Source organism: Aquarana catesbeiana, linkage group LG02 (assembly GCF_042186555.1).
Source record: "Aquarana catesbeiana isolate 2022-GZ linkage group LG02, ASM4218655v1, whole genome shotgun sequence".
NCBI lineage: Eukaryota > Metazoa > Chordata > Amphibia > Anura > Ranidae > Aquarana > Aquarana catesbeiana.
This window is the reverse complement of record NC_133325.1, coordinates 163303702-163324867: the sequence shown is the minus strand read 5'-3', so window position 1 is coordinate 163324867 and position 21166 is coordinate 163303702. Positions and strand designations below refer to the sequence as shown.

The 21166-nt window shown below is 40.1% G+C and overlaps 1 protein-coding gene across 1 annotated transcript in view; it reads right to left on the bottom strand.

The window, feature by feature from the left end:
* Positions 1-248: 248 nt before the first annotated feature.
* CTDSP2 (CTD small phosphatase 2) overlaps positions 249-21166 on the bottom strand; it is a 57638-nt gene continuing 36720 nt past the window's right edge. The window contains exons 2-8 of the mRNA XM_073613726.1: positions 17264-17412; positions 15980-16018; positions 14122-14223; positions 11337-11393; positions 10207-10299; positions 6495-6680; positions 249-4019 (exon numbers count right to left, since the gene is read on the bottom strand). Coding sequence (XP_073469827.1) covers positions 3894-4019; positions 6495-6680; positions 10207-10299; positions 11337-11393; positions 14122-14223; positions 15980-16018; positions 17264-17412 — 752 coding nt within the window. The 3' untranslated portion in view covers positions 249-3893. The remainder of the gene's footprint in view (positions 4020-6494; positions 6681-10206; positions 10300-11336; positions 11394-14121; positions 14224-15979; positions 16019-17263; positions 17413-21166) is intronic.

Below are 21166 nucleotides of genomic sequence, written 5' to 3'. Positions count from 1 at the left end.
TTTGCATTTTCAAAGCCTTATCTGCAAAAGGGTTGTTAATATACAGGATGGTGTGAAATTTAAAATAAAACTATGCATCTTGATTGTGTAAGATCACAGCTATCCTCAGCTCTGTCTCGGAAGTCAACCCCATTTTCAAATACTGGTTGTATGTGGAAATGGCCTTTAAATTTGGTTACAAAATGTAACTTTTAATGACTGTAATGATGAGCAAAACATAAAAAAAAAATACTAAGAAAATGCACAAATAGGGCATAAAAATAGATTTTATTACATGCTCTTTTAAAGGGTTTACATAGTTTGATGATCAGTCCATCCAGTCCGGTAGAAACTTAAATACAGCAATGTGCTGAAAGTCACTCCAACAGCTGATTGTTCTAAAAAGAATAAAACCTAATACTTGTCACAGACCCTCAAAGAGGAAGGTCAAATCCCAAGCACACATCCAGCCACCACAGAAAGCCACACACACGGAGGAATGTACATGTTCTGCCTGACTTATGTGCAGCATTGACATCTCTAACGTGTACAAGAAATGGCTGACACAGCAATGGTCATGCCATTCTTTTCATTATCTGTGTGTGAGATTCCCCTGAGGTCCAATTAGTAACAGTCCTACTCAACCCTGTAAATGGAGAAACAGTAGAAGACAGGCCAGGAAATGAGGGCTACCCTTAATGGTACAAAATGTGAGGAGAAGGCAATTATCAGAAGTAAATACAGCCTGCCCTCTACAGGTTTTACTTTTTAAGCTTTTAAAATGTGTTTCTAAGAAGCCAAAAAGGAAATACATGGTAGAAGCTCTTCACCAGATATCATTCATTTTACATGTCCCCCTCTAAATAAAACCATACACAGGATGGTTGTTCAGGCAATGGACTCTGGGGGAGAAGGTGGAGTGTCTATGCATTCACAACCAGAAAGTTGGTAATTAATTAGGCATTTTAGCAGACTGGTATCTGGTGTGGGTCATCATGTAAAACTAAACGTATGACCTGGAACCTTGTGGTGTCTCTACTTCCACAGAAAAATAATTTAGTTATATTAAAAAGTCAACACAGGTTTAAGGGGGTTTTGCAGGCTAAACTAAAATTTGACCACCCCTCACTTGTAAGGAGGTTCTTTACCATGCAGGTTTCCTGTTCATGAAGTATAAAAGGCTATTTTAGTGCCATTATAGGTCTGTTTGGTGTATGCAAGTCTAAATACTGTTTGGCTGGCATGTTAATCTCTAAGATTGTAATACTTAATGAATCAATGACCTAAACCTGCTAAGTCCAACGCCAATTGCTACATACTTGTTCTGGGTTAATGACTCAAAAGTTCTGATGTCAGACAGCCAAGTAACCAACCTTTTCACAAGTAGGTCAGTAACAGCTGCCCACATATTTTTTTGTGACAAGTGTCTTTAACACAGGGTATATGTTATACCTACATCAAATATCATGGTCAAAATGTAATTTAGTCTGGAAAACCTTTAGAAATCAACCCCAACTACCAAGTACAAGAACTATAAAAACATACCATACCCTTTCCAGTTCAGAGAAGTGCTAAAGTCTTGAGGAAAATGGGCCAGCTGAGATGTGTGCATGGTTTATCATGTAGCATGATCTCCACTGCTCAGTGATACCGGCATAAACCAGTAAAGCCAATATTCCAACTTTAAAATGATACCAAAACATTGCTAGTATAAGGCACTGCCTATGTAGTGTATGTCAGCGACTGGTTTAATCTGGTAAGCACCAACCACTCTCCACAGTTTTTAAAATACAAAAATTCAATACTGACCTCAGTGTAAAGCTATTTGGATTCTCATAGGAGTCAGTGGACAATTACCTTTGCTTCAAGTCTACTATCAAAACAGCATAGTGAACTTTATATATCCATATATATAAAAAATCTCAAAGCAGCTTAAAAATCCCTTTGGTTTTTACATGTTTGGACTTATTAAATCATTCTATTTTGGAGTATAAATAAAGGTAATAAAAAGGGATACTGCTACACAAGGGCGTATGACGTTTACCAGTGATTAAGTAAGCCCTTTTCCATCTCTTTCATTTTTATCAGCGAAACAACTGTTAACTGCTATATCTGTATGACATTAGGGGAACAGTAACGTGCATCAGTGCCATTATCAACTAGGCACTTTCTACCATGGATGCATCCAGTGTAAAAAAAAAAATCCAAACCAAAATAAAACAAAGCTTCCGCCTGTTCCTGGCCCAATCATTTCAGATGTGTACCTCGGCTGGGTTACTCTGAAACACTAGCTAGTCTTTGTGCTTGGGGTGACTTAAACCTAAAAAGGCCTATCATCTCACTGTGAAAAGTAAAAAATATTGCAGAATCGGTCATTTGAACAAAGGGAGCAATTTTGCTGGCAGAAGCAATATTTAAGGGTAGGGATACAAACGAATTGCTAAGAGTTAATACAATTTAGCAGAATGGTTTTGGTGAAAGTGACTGTTAAATGTGCGTTACTGCAGTCACCCATGCAGTTACTGTACTCATTTTTGATCATTCCTGCGGTCACCAGACATGATGCACAATTGACATGAGAGGGAGCACTCTGTACAGTAAGCACCTGAAGGGTACTGGCTGGCCAATGAATACTCAATAGTATATAAACGACAGCAAAGTTCTCCCTGTATTGCTTTCAGTCATTGCTCATTTTTCTGCTGTCCTATAAGAATTATGGAGACTGGTAAAAAAAAAAAAAAAAAAAAAAGTTGGATACAAAAGTAAAAATGGCTTTCAGTACAGCATTATCAGTGCAGCTATAATACAGATACTGCCAGTTATTATACAACGTTAAAGTCAAAACCTCTGATTTTACTTGTAAACAGGCTGCATCCTCACCACTTTTGTTCAGGCTACAAAATGACTTTCTATAAAAGCAACAACAAGTACTCTTGAACTTTTAACATGCCTGTTACAAAACACATTAGAGAATGTTGAGCTAAAGCTTATTTCCACCCATATTGTAACCCCTGGTGTGCCAATATTACTTGGGCTTCTACTTCCCCTTTAGGTCCCTGAACTCCTGTATGTATCAAGTTATTAAAGCTGAACTCTAGCCAAACCTATGTTGACAAATCTGAAAATTAAAAATAAAAGGCTCTTAATGCAGTCTTTAACCATATCTGGCTGCTGCTTCATTGTTTAACTTTACTTATATTACACCCCCCCCAACAGAATTGTAAGCTTACGGTCCCACTGGGAGTACAGAGGTCATTGCGGGTTGCTCTCTCTGCATCCCCGCCATTCACAATCTCCCCTCCAACACTCACAGAGCACTTTGCATTCACTGAAAAGAACGCAAGATGTTTTGTGAATGTTGGGAATGCCGAGAGATCCGCAGCAATCTCAGTACTCCCAGCAGGACTGTAGGTTTCAGTGCCAGAAGTTTGGTGCTTACAGCTCTGTGCAGAAAGTAAATATTTTAATGTGTAAATACAGGTTTTGGCTGGGGTTCAGTTTTAGGCTGTTTAAAGTACCGGCATGGATCCTGTATCTCAGTATTGTAGCCTTCCTTTGTACGGTTTGATTAAAGATATGAAAACTAAACAGCAGTACAGAACTAGAAAAAGGGAGGTACATGGTACCATTATTAAAAAAGGACACTTTCTCCTACTAGTGCACCAAAGTAATGGCATGTATAGATCCCTGCATTCACCACCAACGTGCCACTAAGCACGCAGGCCATAAGGAGTGTGAACTGTACGCAGCTTGCTTGGAAAAGGCCCCAATATCAATATCCACTTTTGTTCCTTGTCCTCGAAGGCCAAAGGCACTGCGTGTGTGAAAGATTAAACAGAAAAAAATAAAATAAAAGAATATTAAAAAGATATAAAAATGTCCCCTGAAAAAAACTCAAGGCAACAGGAGAAAACTCAAGGAGCCCTCAGTTGGCCAAGACTGGTATAAATGTCCTCGGTGTCACTGAGCTCCTCGAAGATTGGGATGAGGCTTAAAAGCTCCGTGTCCCCCAAATCATCGAACCAAGACTGCACAGGCACCTGAAAAACAAAAACAGAGGAGAACCAAATTAGAATGTTACAAATGGTTTTATTTTCATTTAACACAATTGTACACAATTGTAAACCGCCATCTTGGTTTGAAGACTTCCACACCTTTTACAGACGGTTGGTAAAATAGGCAAATGTGTAGTTAGGAATTATGAAGGCTGCCATTACTGACCTCTCCTTCTTAATATACAAACTTCATTACTTTCCAAGTGTCCAACTCCGGCTTCCCTCAAACATATATGGTGGGATGGTCCAAAATCTAAATGTTTTTGGACCAATGTCTATTAATTGTTATGCACTGTACTGCAAGGGAATTCGCAAAAATATATACGAGCCCCTTAATTTATGGGTTGAAACTTGCACAAAACACCCAAGAAAATTTGACACTTTTATCCTTACAGCAGCTAAACCAACACTGGCAAAAGTTTGGTAGTACACTCAACCTACCATAGCCCAAGTCAAGAATGAAATAATTTGGTATCCGAGTAAAGAAAAAAATGGCAGCCATACTAGGCGACTCAATGAAAAGTTTCTATAAAGTTTAGGACCTGTAAAAAGGGCAGCTCATAGATGAGTTATTTTGACTCAATGACTTGAAAAACTAAATTTCCCAATCCACACACTTGATGTGGATTGAGGAAACTCCCTGCTGAGCTATTGTATTCTGACAGCGGAGAGACTTCCCCGCCATCAGAATACACTGATCAGCGCTGACGGCTAAAGCCTACGGTGCTGATACAGTAGAAAAATCACTGTCAGAAGTTTTTTCACCTTAATGCATAGGATGCATTAAGGTGAAAAAACACGAGGGTTTACAACCCCTTTAATGTTCTGTTACTGGCTGCCGCTACTACTTGTTTACAATCTCACTCATCAATTGCGAATGCACAAAAAAAAAAAAAAAAAAAAAAAAAAAAAAAAAGGAGGAGAGGCAGTTGGTAAGTTGCACTACAATGACAATTATCGGAGGAGAACCTGAAACCGTTTCAAATGACAAATTCTCAAAATGAAATAGAAATCTTTTGTGACATGCACTTGGCCCATAAATTTTGGAGTCTTTTACAATTGCTATTATTTAATTACCTGACAGCAGAAAAACAATGTAATAGCAATGTAATGGCTTGTATCATGGACACCTTTAGAAGAGTAATTTAACAAGCTCAATAGCTGTGGTAAAACAAACCTATCTTCTTCCACTGGAGAGAACATGAAATGCACCAATATTTATGAAGCAGAAAGAACTTTTAATCAATGCTCTATACAGCTCTCGACATCCGGTATTGTTAATGGTTTCCAAGCAACCAGCCCTTCAAATACAATCTGTCAGCAATACTATTGGAATAATTAAAAAGGCAATGCTTGGAAAATATGAAGGGATGTTGCTCTCCTAAATGACCTGTTATTTGAAAGTGGAAAACCTCTGCATCTGCAATGCTGACAATTCGGTTGAATACTAGTGCATTCAAGATTAAAAGGAGAAAATGAAACAGATACAAAGTAAGAAAATCAATAGTCTGGATACAGACTGAGTGTTCCATTTTATAATAGCAGCAATTTAGCAGAGATATAATGTACGGCTTTTATAGGATCCAACAATGATTCCTCTTCCAAGAAGCAACATAAATGCTTGTCTACTCAAACTGTCTGCCAGCTGTAGAGCTGGAGATGCAGGAAAGTTTATTCTGTGAAAGGTTAGATGCTGCGGCACCCCAAGAGATAAAAAAAAAAAAAAAAAAAGACCCAACAGGGACCTATGTTAAGTGGCTTTCCCAACTTATGACAGGATTAACGAAAACGTTGACACTTCTCCTTCAAGTCTTGGAAGGACAAGTTTTTGCACGTGCCATTGCACCTCCATAAAAAGGGTTAAAACATCACTCAACTCAAATGTATAACGTACGGTTTGGATTCACAACTATGAGCAGCCTTTGTAAAACTTCCATTTCCCTCACTTTAGGTTCGGTACAGACTTTGTCATGTGTGTGTAGCCATATCTCTTAAAAATCCAGCTGGCCAACTCTTGCATTCAGTTACAAGATTTCAAGAAATGTATGTTCCTTTACAACTCTATCCTGGAGAACATGGGGACATCTTCAAATGATAGTCTAAATTCTTGTGTCCTTTTAAGCTGCATAATCCCTATGTGGATGCAAAGGAAACCATAAAAATTGTACTCATCGATTTGTGCATTTTGCTTATTTCTAAATAAATCTGTTAAAACAAGTGTAAGAGCCCCCTTGATATTCATATCCACTGTTTTTGCATTAGAAAGCCTCTCCTCCTCATTGTTTTTGATTAGATGGCTCAGCTGATAATGTATCTTGCTGATTGCCCCAGTTACCTAACTGCATTATTAGTGAAGTGTAAAAAACTACATGTACCTGCTCCAAGGTGCAATTAAATAGAGAAGGAGTTGCTTTATGGAAAAGTAAGAGAGTAAGCATAAACACTGGTATTGGCACTTACTGCATTTTCTGGATGAAAGATGTACGATGCTGGAGAATTGTCCAAGATAATGGTTTTCTTTAGGTCTCTTCCTAGACGACTCAAGTCTTTGACATAGCAACCCTGGTGGAAGACACAAGCTTCCCTGAAGAGCCGGGAACTGAAGACCCCTTCTCTGTCCAAAAGGTCTGTCACTGGATCAGCATACTATGGAGGAGAGTTAGATATTCAGACATTACCTCCTACTTATGACACCAATGGTATACCAGGCTGATACAAGAAATCTGCTGTAGGCAATGGTGTGTAGTAGCCCACAACAACCATAGATCATCTGATAAGCACTATTTACTCCATTATATAAAGGTGTAGACAAAATAAAAGGGAATAGTAAAAGTATAAGTTCAGCTTAACAAAAATAAATAATGAATGCACTTTTTTTGCAGGTAAAAAATAAATGTTATTATTATTTTTTTGTTAGGAGCCTGTAAAGCAATGCACCCATTTTCAGCAGATCACAGGTATAATGCCACACTCTTGCAGACTGTCTGTGTAGCGGTCAGCCTGTACCCTCCAATACGGCCAGGCAATTACACTCTCCCCTTCTCGCTGTCACAAAAAAGGGGGGGGGGGGGCAAAGGGGTCAGACGCTGAACATGTTACACCCTAAATATGGGTGTAACATGTAACACGTTCAAATAGGTGAACTTATCTTTGAATACCTAGTTTTGTACAAGTCACATTTCAGTCTTCTTTTACACTGGTAGGTTCCCATTACTTGCATTTACAAAACCAGACAATTGGTCTGAGTTTTTAGGGATTCATGACCAAGTTGGCCACATGTAGCCCAGGTAGCTTTAGCCAAAACTGTAACAGCACATTTTTAATGTGAACCAGCTTTCATACCATCATGATAGTCATGTGCCCCTTGTCCAATCACAGAAAAGAATGTAAGAGGTTTTAAGAATAGAGGAGGCTGCAGAGCAAGCGACTGATTGTTATGCTCCAGCCTTGATTGTAAGTTTCACTGACAGAAAATCAGTGCCTCCATCACTGTCAGGGGGTGCATGAATCTAACAGATTTCAGGAATGAAGCAGGACCCACAACTGGGATACACATCATTAGAGGTAAATTGCTGGTACCTAGATAATGCCCCAATATTGTTTTTGCCCAGAGTTTAGCTTTAAGCATCTGACAAGGACAGACCAAAAAGTGCAATGTGCAAATTAGGATATTCTTAGAGTTATTTAAAGCTTGCTTAAACCTGAACTCCACTCCGCACAAATCCTTTAACAAGTAAAACACTTACTATATATATATATATATATATATATATATATATATATATATATATATAATCATACTATATTTATCCTGAAATTCAGCTTTATTCCCTTGTACTGAAAGTGACATTTTCTTTGTAGGATTTTGACATACCCTATACAAGTACAAAGCAGCATTACTGATTAGTATGACTATTTTTCATACAGGTGAATTTATATTTCCCCTCTGTCTGGCTAGTGTACACCATTTAAAGAATAAGTTCACCTTTAGAACACGTTACATGTTCCACCTGTTTTTAGTGTGGAACATGTAACATGGTCCAATATCTGCACCTTCTCCCCCCCCCCGATCCCACCCTCATTGTGACAGTGGGTGGGGGATCTCCTCTCCACACCTGCTGTGACAATTTGACAACAGCATGGCCGTGCAGGGCTCTGTCCACACGGCCACATCATTCAGTCACAGTTTCCTGTACCCAGTACAAGTACCGTCAGCCACTGCTTCTGACTGCTTGTAGTTCTCAATGAACTACAAGGGCGCTGGTGAGCGCTCTAATAGTTCATTAATCTGCCTGGTCTCAGGTACCTGCCTATGAGGGGGTGCTGATAAGCACTGAGCCTTACCCAGAAAAAAATTGAGCTAGGAAGTTGTAAATTGCAGGCTATACTGGCCAATTTGTCTAGATTCAATAGTGCAAAAATCAACTACCCAGGTAGTTGAAGGTACAAAAAGTGAACATGGCAGCACCTCCAGAAAAATTAAATGTGGAAGAGCATAGGACAATGTCACAAGCTTTGGGTAAAAGTGGCCCTTCATATGCAACAGTTAAACTTTGGCTTGTCAATTTTAAAACTGCCAAGTTCGGTGTTGAAAATTAGAAACCCAGTGAAAGGCCTGTTTCCGTCTCTGTGCCTGCAAATGTGAAAGCCATCCATGACATGATCATGGAGGAGCGCCAAATATCAGCCAAAAGTAAATGGCTACATATCTGGGAATATCACGTGAGAGAGTTGGTGCCATTATCCACAACGACTTGGAAATGAGAAAGCTTGTAGCAAAGCGGATCCCAAAACTTTTGACAACCGAACAAAAATGACAACGCCTCGTCATACACTGCAGGTGAAACAATGGCAAAACTGACTTCCTTAGGCTTTCAAGTGATGTCCAATTCACCCTATTCCCCCGACCTGGCTCCTTCTATCATCTGTTCCCCAATATCAAAAAACACCTAAAGGGACAACAATTTGGGAAGTCGGAAGAATTTTATTTGCAGGGACTTAGAAACCGCAGGACAGATTATGCAAGTGCATTGACTTCCTGGGGAAATACCATATTTATCGGCGTATAACACGCACTTTTTTCCCCTTAAAATCAGGGGGAAATCGCGGGTGCGTGTTATACGCCGATCCCCTGCGATCCTGACCTGTCAGATCTAAAAAAAAATCGCCGACCGCGATTTGAAAATGGCGCCGAAATACACAGTGCCGGTCCTCGGCTCTTCTCGGCCACTTTCGGCTTCACTCGAGCGCTGCCCGAACCTAGCCGAGTGTACTCGGCTAGGTTCGGATAGCTCCGCTCACCGTCACGCCCATCCCGAGTGGAGCCGAAAGTGAACGAGAGCCACCGAGAAGAGCCGAGGACCGGCTCTGTGTATTTCGGCGCCGGCGGCGCCATTTTCAAATCGTGGTCGGCGATTTTGAAGCTCAGCGAGCTGCAAGGCTGCACTGGGGCAAGGCTGCACTGGGGCAAGGCTGGACTGGGGCAAGGCTGCACTGGGGCAAGGCTGCACTGGGGCAAGGCTGGACTGGGGCAAGGCTGGACTGGGGCAAGGCTGCACTGGGGCAAGGCTGCACTGGGGCAAGGCTGGACTGGGGCAAGGCTGCACTGGGGCAAGGCTGCACTGGGGCAAGGCTGCACTGGGGCAAGGCTGCAATGATGGGCATTTAAATGTAAGTTTTTTTCCCTTCAACTTCCCTCCTAAAAGTTTTTTTTTTCCTTAAAATTCCCTCCTAAATTGGGGTGCGTGTTATACACCGGTGCGTGTTATACGCCGATAAATACGGTATGTAGAATAGTGTGGTAGTTACAGCTTCCTAGCTCAATTTTTTCTGGGTAAGGCTCAATACTTATCAAGCACCCCCTCGTACCCGTATCAGAGGTACAGGCAGACAGCTATCCTGAGAGTCTGCAGGAGCAGGAGATTGCACCCGCAATCTGCTAATCATCGGTGCAATCCTCTGCAGGCTCCTTGGGAAAAAAATTAAAAATTATAAATGCACATTTTTTTTACCTGCAAAAAAAAACGTGCATTTATTTATTTTATTTTTTTCAAAAAGTGAACTTAGCCTTTACCCCAACATAAAGCAGAAGATGCCTCTAAGAATGGCTTACAAAATAAACAGGGGTAAAGAAAGGAGCTGGAAAAAAGGACAAAGCTTGCTTCTTCCTTACCTTGGCAAGACTAGCAGTAAATAGCACACACTCATAGAGCTGACCCATTCTTTCCAGAAACTCATCAACATAAGGCCTTTTCAGAACATATACCTGAAGTGGGTAAAAGATACAGAGGGGCCTCTTAGGTAGCTTCAAAACAGTGTATCGTAATAAACAGTTGAGATATCACACAACATATCACACTATAAAGCTTCTGTATCTTGTTGGTCTCTTGTCCCATGGGAGAAGATTTTGGATAACATACCTTAGCATACCGCTGCTCATATCTGTGAAATGTATTAGAGATGAAAGGTATCGGCTACTAGGAGCTAGTATCAGTTGATGGCATTGCGGTCTCATTAATTAGGGGAATTGGAGAGGCCTATCAAGGGACATTAGAAACAGAAATCCGGTTTTAAAGGTTTTGTGGAAAGAAATGTAAGTGCTACTATTGCTGACTTGTTTTGTGCCAGGACTGCCATCCTGATCCTGACTTAACTACTTGAGTGAGTCACTGACCAGAAACACACATAAGCACATTAGGTATCAGGACACCTATAAAGTACATGCTTACTTCAGGTCTGGAACTTACTACATAGGAAAGCCAGGATAACGACAGCCCCAGAACCTGCACTCTCAAAGGGCGTCTGTAGACCGCCATTAGAGGTGTGTCAGCATTCCCTGTTGCTTTACTGGTGCAGTGTAAATGACAATTCTCAAGGTACATATTGGCCTGCTTTATATTACATTGGGTTTCTTTGGATGCAGGAGACACTGTTACATCAGTATCAGCTACCCCCATGTTTCTGTCCTGGTGAAGTCTTTAAAAAAAGAAAAAAAAAAAGTTTCCTTATGCACAAAACATCCAAAATACATTACAACATGGCATCTTACAACACATCTTCAGTTATTCCCCTCTTCTCCTTGGAGCGATGCCAAAATGATTCCAACCAGCGGGAAGGTGGATCTCAGATGAAATAGGAGCCGCTTCCTGAAACAAGTAATCAAGAGTAGGCCGCGCGGTGAGGAAACAGCCTATCCTGGATTACTTGAACCAGGTAGCAGCCATGTCTTTCCACTCTGTTCCTGAAACAAAAGTTTTCATTTTTTTATACATATATTTTTTAAAGAAAACAGTGTCCTCTTACCTGATGAGTGGTCCCCTCAATCTCCACTGGTACTATGAAATCTGCATTGCTGATGGGCTAAAACAATAAACAGAAGAAGAATTATTACATTCAAATTAAATTAAGAATCAGGAGCATTTTTCCCTAGGTGATAACCCAGTAATTAAAATCAGCTAATCATTTCTACAACAGGGACCACAAACCACTATACAGTGGATAGAACGTGTGAACGTGGGTTAAATGTGATTGCTTAATTCTGAAATTCTTTCCTCCACCTAAAAAGATTTCAGTTTGTTTTTCAACTCAGTTGTACAGTTTATAGGTCACATTAAAAAGGTGGAAAAAGTTCTGAAATAATTTATCTTTGTCTCATTTTTTTTAAATTACAAAAACCTCACATTTTAACAGGGGTGTGTAGACTTTTTATATCCACTGTATGCATTGACTGGACTGTCAAAGCATACAGAAGGTAACAGATGCCTGTACAGGACTGCTGTCTAGTACAGAATGCAGCATCATCATACATTCTAGAATTCTAAATTCATTTATAACAACATTTTTGCAGATTATGCTAGCATACTTCTAAAACATACCGTATATACTCGAGTATAAGTCGTTCTGAGTATAAGTCGAGGCCCTAAATTTACCACAAAAAAAAAAAATGGGAAAAACGTATTGACCCAAGTATAAGACGAGGGTGAGAAATGCACAGCTACTGTAATTAGAAAAGAGGGTCAACAATGCCCATTTGCAGCCTCACTGTGCCCATTTGCAGCCATAGGTCCCCCGAACTTCAAATTCGGTAGTTATGGGTTCCTATATGCCCCCTAGCTGCAGCCAAAATTTGGGGTCTCTGAACCCAAAGGGTCCCGAAATGACATTGCTGCAGGTGGACACAGTTGACCGAGTTTGGGGCCCCGTATCTCGGGGCCACTTAGTGCTAGGAACCCCAAATTTGGTGTGCAAATCCAGTGGAACTAGCACCATAAAATATCCAAAGCTAGGGTTTCTAGCACCAAGTGTCCCCGAGATACAGGGCCCCAAAAATCGGTTCAGAAAATGTCAAGCACTTTTTTGCAGCAGAGAATGACATTTTCCGAACTGATTTTGGGGCCCCGTATCTCGGGGCCACTTGGTGCTAGGAACTCCAGCTTTGGAAATGTTGTGGACCCAGTTCCACTGGGTTAGCACACCAAATTTGGGGTTCCTAGCACCAAGTGGCCCTGAGATACGGGGCCCCAAATTCAGTTCGGAAAATGAAATTTTTTGCTGCAGAAAAGTGCTTGACTCAAGTATAAGTCGAGGGGGGCACTTTCAGTACAAAAAAATGTGCTGAAAAACTCGACTTATACTCGAGTATATACGGTACCTCAAATAGTCAAATGTACTAAATTTATCATTAAAACCATTTTAAATAACTGAACACAGAAAAACGCAAACAAATTTATTTAGAAAAATTGGCAGTTTAAACTAACTCACAGTTGTAAAGTATGACCTCACCATCAGGACATTAAAGCAGGATTCAAAGGAAAAACTTTTTTTTATTTTGGATAAGAGTGGAAGGGTTTTTTTTTTTTTTGCCATCTGTATCCCATTGGGGAGATTTATCTTCACTTCCTGTCTCGTAGTCAAACAGGTAGTGAGAGGAAATCTCCCCAAAGTGGGGGAATCCCTGTCTGTCACCAAAACTAGTGTCCTTATTGGAAGATTTCCCCTCTATTACTATTATTCCGAGGACAACCCAAAACGTAGGATTTTTTTTTTTTTTTTTTTACTTTCAACGATAACTGTAAACATGACAAATAGAGGGAGTGAATTGCCCAAATGGAGACACAGACAGCAATAAAAACCTCACAGGTGTTCTAATCCCTCTCCTTTAGTTATACTTTAATAAATTCAGATTTGAATGCACAGCAAAAAAGAAAGCTGGCCTATTAATTCGACCATTTGGTGGTCTGAGGTCTGCAGATGGCCTGTAAGGTATTTTGGGCAAATGAATACCTTCGCACAGTAGGTGGTCAGTGCTAGAGACTACCAATAGCTGCCCTTTTTTTTTTTTTAATCCAGTGAGCCATTGTCCTTCCCCATTAGCTGCACTGGAGTACAAAAAAATGGGAATTCGGAAGATGCCCAGGCTAATCTCTAGTCAGTTTTGTTGGAATTAGATTCATGCCACTAATGTCAAATTTGCGCCAGATTAGATTGTGTTACCAAACTGGAAAAGCATGCAGTAACCCATAACAATCATCTGCCACTACAAGTGTAGGACATTCTGGGGTTGATTTACTAAAACTGGAGAGTGCAGAATCTGGTGAAGTTCTGCATAGAAACCAATCAGCTTCCATTTTTTTTTTGTCAAAGCTTAATTGAACAGTGGCTATGTGGTTAGCACTCCCACCTGGCAGTACTGGGGTCACCAGTTCGAAGCCCAACTATGACACTACCTGCCTGGCGTTTGCATGTTCTCCCTGTGCCTGCGTGGGTTTCCTCCCACACTCCAAAGACACGCTGGTAGGTTATGTGTCTCCTGTCTAAATTGGCCCTAGTATGTGTATGTACAAATGTGAGTTAGGGACCTTAGATTGTAAGCTCCTTGAGGGTAAGGGACTAAATGTCAATGTACAATATTTATATGTGTATATTGATGGTGCTATATAAGTACCTGTAATAAATAAAATTGAACAAGCTGAAGTTAGAAGCCGACTGGCTACCATGCACAGCTGCACCAGACTTTGCACCCTCCAGTTTTAGTAAATAAACCCCTCAATGTTCACACGTTGCCATTTTAACCTGGAACACTCCTTACCTTAAAAGAACTATGAACTAGTGTTTCATCCAAATCAATCACCATACATATCTTCCCCTTATCCTTGGGCGCTACCTCAGGGAGCAAGGAGGTACCTGGAATCTGAAATAAAAGACACAAGGTATAAGTATTCTATTTCAGTTGGCCGTATATCATGGGAAAGAACACACGTCCAAAACACACTAAACGACTTGGCACAACCAGACACCAGACTAAAGTAAATGACAAGAAAGGGAAGATGGACAACACTGGCACTAGCTGTACTAAGAAGACCTAATACTGCATGGGAACCTGGCCCACTTGCATGAAACATACAGCAAACTGGGATCATAGGAGTGTTGCGTTCATCTTTTTTTTTTTTTTAAATGCACGCAATTAAGGTAACTATGGCAACAGAATCATCACTTTGTGTTTTTTTTTTTTTTTTTTTAACATCAATAGGAGATCTGTACCAGGTTCTAGAGAACATTAAAAAGAAAAAATCTAATTTGTGAATTAATTTTCAAGCATAATGATTTCATCTGACAATATGGCCCATTTTGTGCATGTTTCAGTAAAGAGGTTTTTTAGTATTAAGAAAACTAAAGACATCTTCAGAAATCTGAAGGGGTTTCAGTAGGAAGGGATTTCTTTATAAAAAGTATGCTCACTCTATGTCACACAAGGGGAGATCTATTAGACATTCCTAATTCTTCCTTAAGGATAAAAAATAAATGGTATTTACAAATACAGAAAAGACAGCACTTCAATGATCATTGCTCTTCATGTTATCTACCTGGAAAAGATGAAAGAGTGAGCAGAGCTAGCCGGGATTAGATCCTGCGACCTGCAGGTCACACAGATGCTTCCAGGCAGCAGTCTCAGTTGGCTGAGCCACCTCTTCGGTCCCGCTGGCTGAAGCATTAAAAGTGCAGGTGGAAGAAGCTTATTGGTGAAGGAGCATTTCACAAATTAGTTTCTTGAGATTTACAAACTATGCACAGAACATGAAAAATGAGAAGAAAAAGAAAAAAAAACACTCGGGGGACAGGATTGGAGGGATAAGAAAAGAAAAGCGGAATATGCTTTAAATAAAAGCCACTTTTATGAGCGTCAGTGTTACAACGTGAAAATGCATGATAACAAAACATTAATATTTAACAACACAGAATAAATGGGACTATTACAAGTCTCATGAACCATCAGCAACTGTCCTAAGAGAGCCTGTCTAAATATATCAGACCTATACTTAAAATCTAAGAATCTGACTCCTGAATTTTTCGAAGGGCTTAAATACACTAGCAGCTATCGTTGCCACCCCTCTCAAAGGCAATTTGCAGTGGATTGCTTTTTAGAGAGAATCTGACAGGAGGCGATAGGTCATCCCCTAATCACTTGCTTTTACCCTTGGAAGCCCGCAGCACCATGCCGCAGCCGCTGACTTTACATACGGTTGAAGGGGGTTGGGGTACTGCCAATGTCTCCTGAAGAATATGTGATAAAAATGTTGCCACCCCTTTCGGATGCCATATCAGGTTAAGGTGAGTGGTCAGGGGGCAGTAAAACTGCAGCTTACCGCCTATTTTTACAACTCCCACCCTCAAATGTAAACAAGGCCAACCAAGCGGGTTGAAAAAAAAAAAGGAACTGTCAGCTCCGGTCGGAGCTGCTGTACTAATGATCCGATATTAGTACAGCCATCTTCCCCGCTCAGCTGTTTTTCTGCAGCACAGCATCAACTGGCTTTTCAGATTAATTAATCTTAAAACTTCTTACTCTACAAAGGAAAGGTATATCTAAGCATTGGGTATTTTGGGTTTTTGTCTGTTAGGAGCATGAGCATCCCTGCAAGCATGATCATGACTCATAAAACAAGTACCTGGTAGAACTGGTACTGAAGACATTGTAACAGATCCGCCTGGAAAAAAAAAAAATACATATATAACTGTAGGCAATTTACTTAGAATATTCTATGTATTATATAATAATATATTATGCAATATATATAATACTAAATTATATAGTGTTGACAAGATGCATTAACCCCAAAACAGGTGAGCAGAACCACACGAAAAACTGGCAAAATACACAGGAAGAAAATGAATAAGACTTTATTCAGACTTGTACGACTCCAAAATTGCACAACTTTAGTGCAGCTTTGGATGGGTGCGACTTGTTGTCCCTCTGCAAAGTCGGACTCACTGTTGCATGTAAAACATTCAGGTACAAATTTCATGCAACATTTGAGGGTTAACATTGACTTCTATGGTCCTCAAGTTGCATGAAAGTCGGTCCAAAGTAGTGCATGAACTACTTTGAAGCCGCTGCAACTTTAAGTCGTACATACAGTATATGAATGGTTATCATTGGAAAACATGAGGTACGACTTGTCATGTGACTTTGATGTCCAAAGCTGCATGACAAGTCGCACAAGTGTGAATGGGAAGTAAGGATGAGAATATGCAACAAAAACATAAAAACAAAAAGAGGTTTAAAACTAACTAGCCCCTTTATGCAGCCTCCCAGGTTGTCTCTTTTCTGTGTATAATGATCGCTTGGGGTTCATTTCCACATAGACTATGTTTATGCACTTAGGTGGCACAGATGTTCTATACGGGGAGCATCCTGCTAAGAATCAATGCTAGGCTGACAGCACTAATACCTACACATCCAAGCATTTACATCCATAAAGAGATGAATGCATGGCCAGCCAGATCCAGACTGTACCCAGGGCCATGCATCGATCCCTGTATGGAGGTAAACGTTCAGGTGTGAAAGAATATTGGTACAGCTGTTCCATTTGTCAGGCCACACGGAACATCTGGCAGTCCCGGGCGCATAAACACCCACAATTCTGCGCACTTGTGAATGAGTCCTAATATGCTGAATAAAGTGCTCAGATCAGCCTCCCCCTGACCCTTTACACTTGCAAGAAAGATCAGGGAGAGTGGGGAGCATTCACAATCATGGTTTAAGATATTAGTAAACTGCCTTCTCCACTTTTGGTGCCCAGGCACATTAATTTGAAAGATAATAAAGCTTCCTCTGATACCTCCGAGCACCCACTTGCAAGGAAACCGAGCAAATCAAAAGGAAGAAAGTGGGGACACATTCTCTTTAAAAGTTTTTCTTATACGATAAGGAAGGTCAATATTAGGGTTACCTTTGGAGTTGACTGTGCCTCCTCCTTTTGGGTGGGAGCCTCACAGGGGCTCCCTGGTCGGCTGACATTCTGTGCACTAAGGCAACAGAAGAGAGCTTTGAAGATACTCCGACTTCTAGGCTTCTTTGGTGAAGATCTGGACACTAGTCCTGAAAGGAAAAAAATAAAGCCATGAATATATTGCTCAGTTTAGTGTGTTTACAGTAAGTTATATAGTATGAATGATAAGAACTGTCAGATTGCTGCCACTTCGAGGGAGACCACCACCCAGTGCCAGAAAAACATTGGTGTATCAGCTCCTCCCAAACTGGGCACCTATTAGAAAGCTTCTTGAAAGCAATAACTGTTATATAAGTGTGGAGGCCACCTATTAAAGGGGGCAGTGGATCCAGGGATGGAAAGTGTAAAACATACTGTATATACACATTATGCTCCTGTTCCCGATGACACGATGCGACGAGAAACTAGTTGGGCCGGCCCACGAACGCGTGACATCTTTCATGCCCGCTGATGCTGGCTGCCAGCGAGGCTCCGTACGGTTTCAATGCTTTTTATTGTCCCAAATCATGCAAGTACCTTGTGGTGTTTTTACCAATAAACGTGTACTAGCAGTTTTCACGCCATGTGTGGCCTATGTTCCTTTTCCTCTTTGGCAGCTGTCTGAGTTTGATCTGAAGTTGTGGCATTGGTATTGGGGAATATATGTTGAAACCAGTGTGGACCATACAGATTCCACTTTGAGACACCCAGAGATGTCCATTATTTCTCATGTGTGTTTGATCCCTGTAATTGGGGATCACAACCATCTAGTAAGAGGCTTGATTACGGTGGACGGCACGTGTGTATGGTGGAATTCCTTAACAATTCACATGGTTTGCCACCCGGTGGGATAGATCATTATTTTGAGAAGAATTAGATACACCTTAATTCCACTATATGCCTTCAATGCTATTGGCAGATGGACTTATTTCCATTTTGAACCTTACAGACTATTCAATTCACTGTTTTATTGTATAATGATACATTTTCAGTATTTCACTACTTGCATAGTAACCAGAAGCACACTATTATTTATATATATATGTATGTTTTCACATCACTTTTGGTATTCGGGTTATATATATATATATATATATATATATATATATATATATTTACATATACACACATATATGCAGTTCTTTAATAACTCAGTACACTTTGGCGCAGAAACACACTTTTGTTTAAAAAAAATGGAAGGCGTAAAGGCTCAATCCAAAGGTTGGTAGAATCCAGTCAAGGATAATAGGGAGCTCGGAGAGAGCCTTTGTGGTTAACAGTGGTAATAGCGTACCAGCACTTATGTAAAGCTTTCACAAGCTTTACAGCAAAATGATGCAAGAAAGGTGACATCAGCTACCATTACTTGAACGCAGGGTCATTTCCAGGGCAGGCACATCACCATGTATGAATTAGCACTTCTTTAAAAGTTTTGGCAATATCAGATGCTAGCCGTGGACTAGGTACCTTGATAAGTCCCCTTTAAAAGAAACCAGTAATTTAAAAAAATGCAGGCTGCCACTATTGACTAGTGGTAGGTGCCTGCGTTTTTTTTTTTTTGCAAAATAGTTCAGAGTCTCTGGCTTAGAAAACATTACATTCAAAAGATAAGCACAGCAGCTGGGTATCCAGTCTGTAAGAAGGTGGTTAGCAATGACAGTCTATATACTTCTCCAACAGGAGACAATGCACTTACTAAAGGGCATAAAATTGCGTTTAAAAAATGCAATTCCATGGTACACCACTGGGAGGTACTCTAAGCACTAAGATTTTACATTTGCCTGAGCAAGAATGATCCTTTAATACAATTCAGAATAGAATGACCTCACCAATAACTAGCTTTCACAGAACCAAGAGCTACAGCTTATGACAGATCTATATAGCATATGTGATTCAGAAAAACTACAATAAATGCTTAAAACAATATAAATGTGGGATTCCATATTTTGCACTGGTTACATTTGACACCAGCAACAGCAAAATCATACTGCACTTATTAAAAAAAAAACAAAAAAACAAATGTATTATTTTTACAGCACCCCTGCTGAACTGCAGTTTACTTGTGATTTTACGTTTACCTGAAATCTAACAAGCTGAAATTCTTTTATGAATACACACTTTTTTAGATTTATGAAGGCTCAGAATAACTACTGTGTTTTATTCTAATTATTTCCTAAACAGTTAACTGAATCTTTTATTGAATAAAAACACAAAGTCTGTGTGATCCTCCTGGCCCTGGTATTGCCATTACCAGCACTGGCTGCGTCTGCATGTGGTCACGTAGGCCGGGGTGTGCCTCGTCATGGCCATCGTTCTGTGAGAGTGACACCATAAGAACACAGCCAAGAGCATAACAATAACGTGTACAGGCCTTGTGGTGGGCCGGTACTCTTCCTGCTTCCAGGAAGTCGTTATTTACCGACTGCAAGGCTATCCGCTGATGCCTGCTTACTCTGAAGCTTTATCATTTCCAATTAAAGTGACAGCAAAACGTTAACAAGATACTCATGGATCCTCACTGGATGCATTATGTGGCTCTCGCTGAATTTGAAATTCCTCTGTGTGGTGCCACCTGAGACAGGATAGGAGGAAAAATGTCCCCAACAAGGAACACAGAAAACCCCACCACCGTCCACTCTGAAGATATGAAAATTCTATACTTTTTCACATTTTAAGCCAATGTAACTAAAACAAAGGAGTGCATGCATCAAATAGACATAAGCTTTGCTTTCACCAATAACTGAGGAAGTGGGTAGTGGTTCAAGATATATCAAATGAAAAAGGTGCCGAACAAGAAAGTGTTAAAATAGCATTACATTTCTGTCACTTAAAAAAAAAAAAAAAAAAAACTACCAGGGTGGATTTGATTTAATTCACTAGTCAAATGGCTTGATTTAAATCATGTTTTTAAAGAGCAACTGTCCCGCAGTGGCTCCTCCACCGACTCGCTGTTGACTCACCGACAGTCCCATTCACTTTAATGGGACGGCTGGGGATGCGGCAGTGACACAACAAGGTGAGGGACGTGGCAGCAGCAGGTGGAGTGGATGCCCGCTAACAGGCGCTTCCATGATAGATCTGAAATGACAGGTGCTCTTTAAATGTAAGGACTTATTCTTACTGGTAGTTAGAATCCTATTTAGAATAATAAGCTGTCAGGTTAGTAAAACAGCAATATCACAACTGATTCAATCATACAGTTTGTAGTGTACATAGATTTGCAAAACATTGGGATAAAAAGAATATTCCTCAACTTTGTTTTATCTTATGGTTACTGTTAAATTGTGTAAATGCATCAATGCAGTTATCTCAGCTTGCAGAGCTTGGATTCACTGAATGAGAAAACACAACTATTGCAGAATATACAGCCTCATGCTACATAATTAAGCTCCATTTCATGCTGAATAAACTAAATTATTAATGTATCCTAAATAGAAAACTATCTTTAGATAGATTTTTACTCCAAAAGCATTTTATTAAAATAAATCTGATTAAAAAAATATATATCGAATTAAATAAAAAAAAAAATCTGTTTTTTTTTAAATTTTTGTTTTAAAAATCATTGATTTTTATCCACCCTGAAAACGACCAAAGAGGAGTTGATGGAATTACTGTCCCAAATTATCAAAAGGCAGAATTTATATGAAAATAGGTGCTAGGTATACATTTATGTATTTGTTATATTCCTCCTAAGGACCACAATCCTAACTTACTACCCCCGCATATTCTGCTGTGGCATTCAACATTTGCTTCACATGTTTGGTTATACTCGGCACCAACGGCTGCATCATCTACCACCCTGTACAATCTGCCTGGGCAGATGTAGGGTTCACATCCTCTCCTTCTGCTATTTACAGAAGAGCC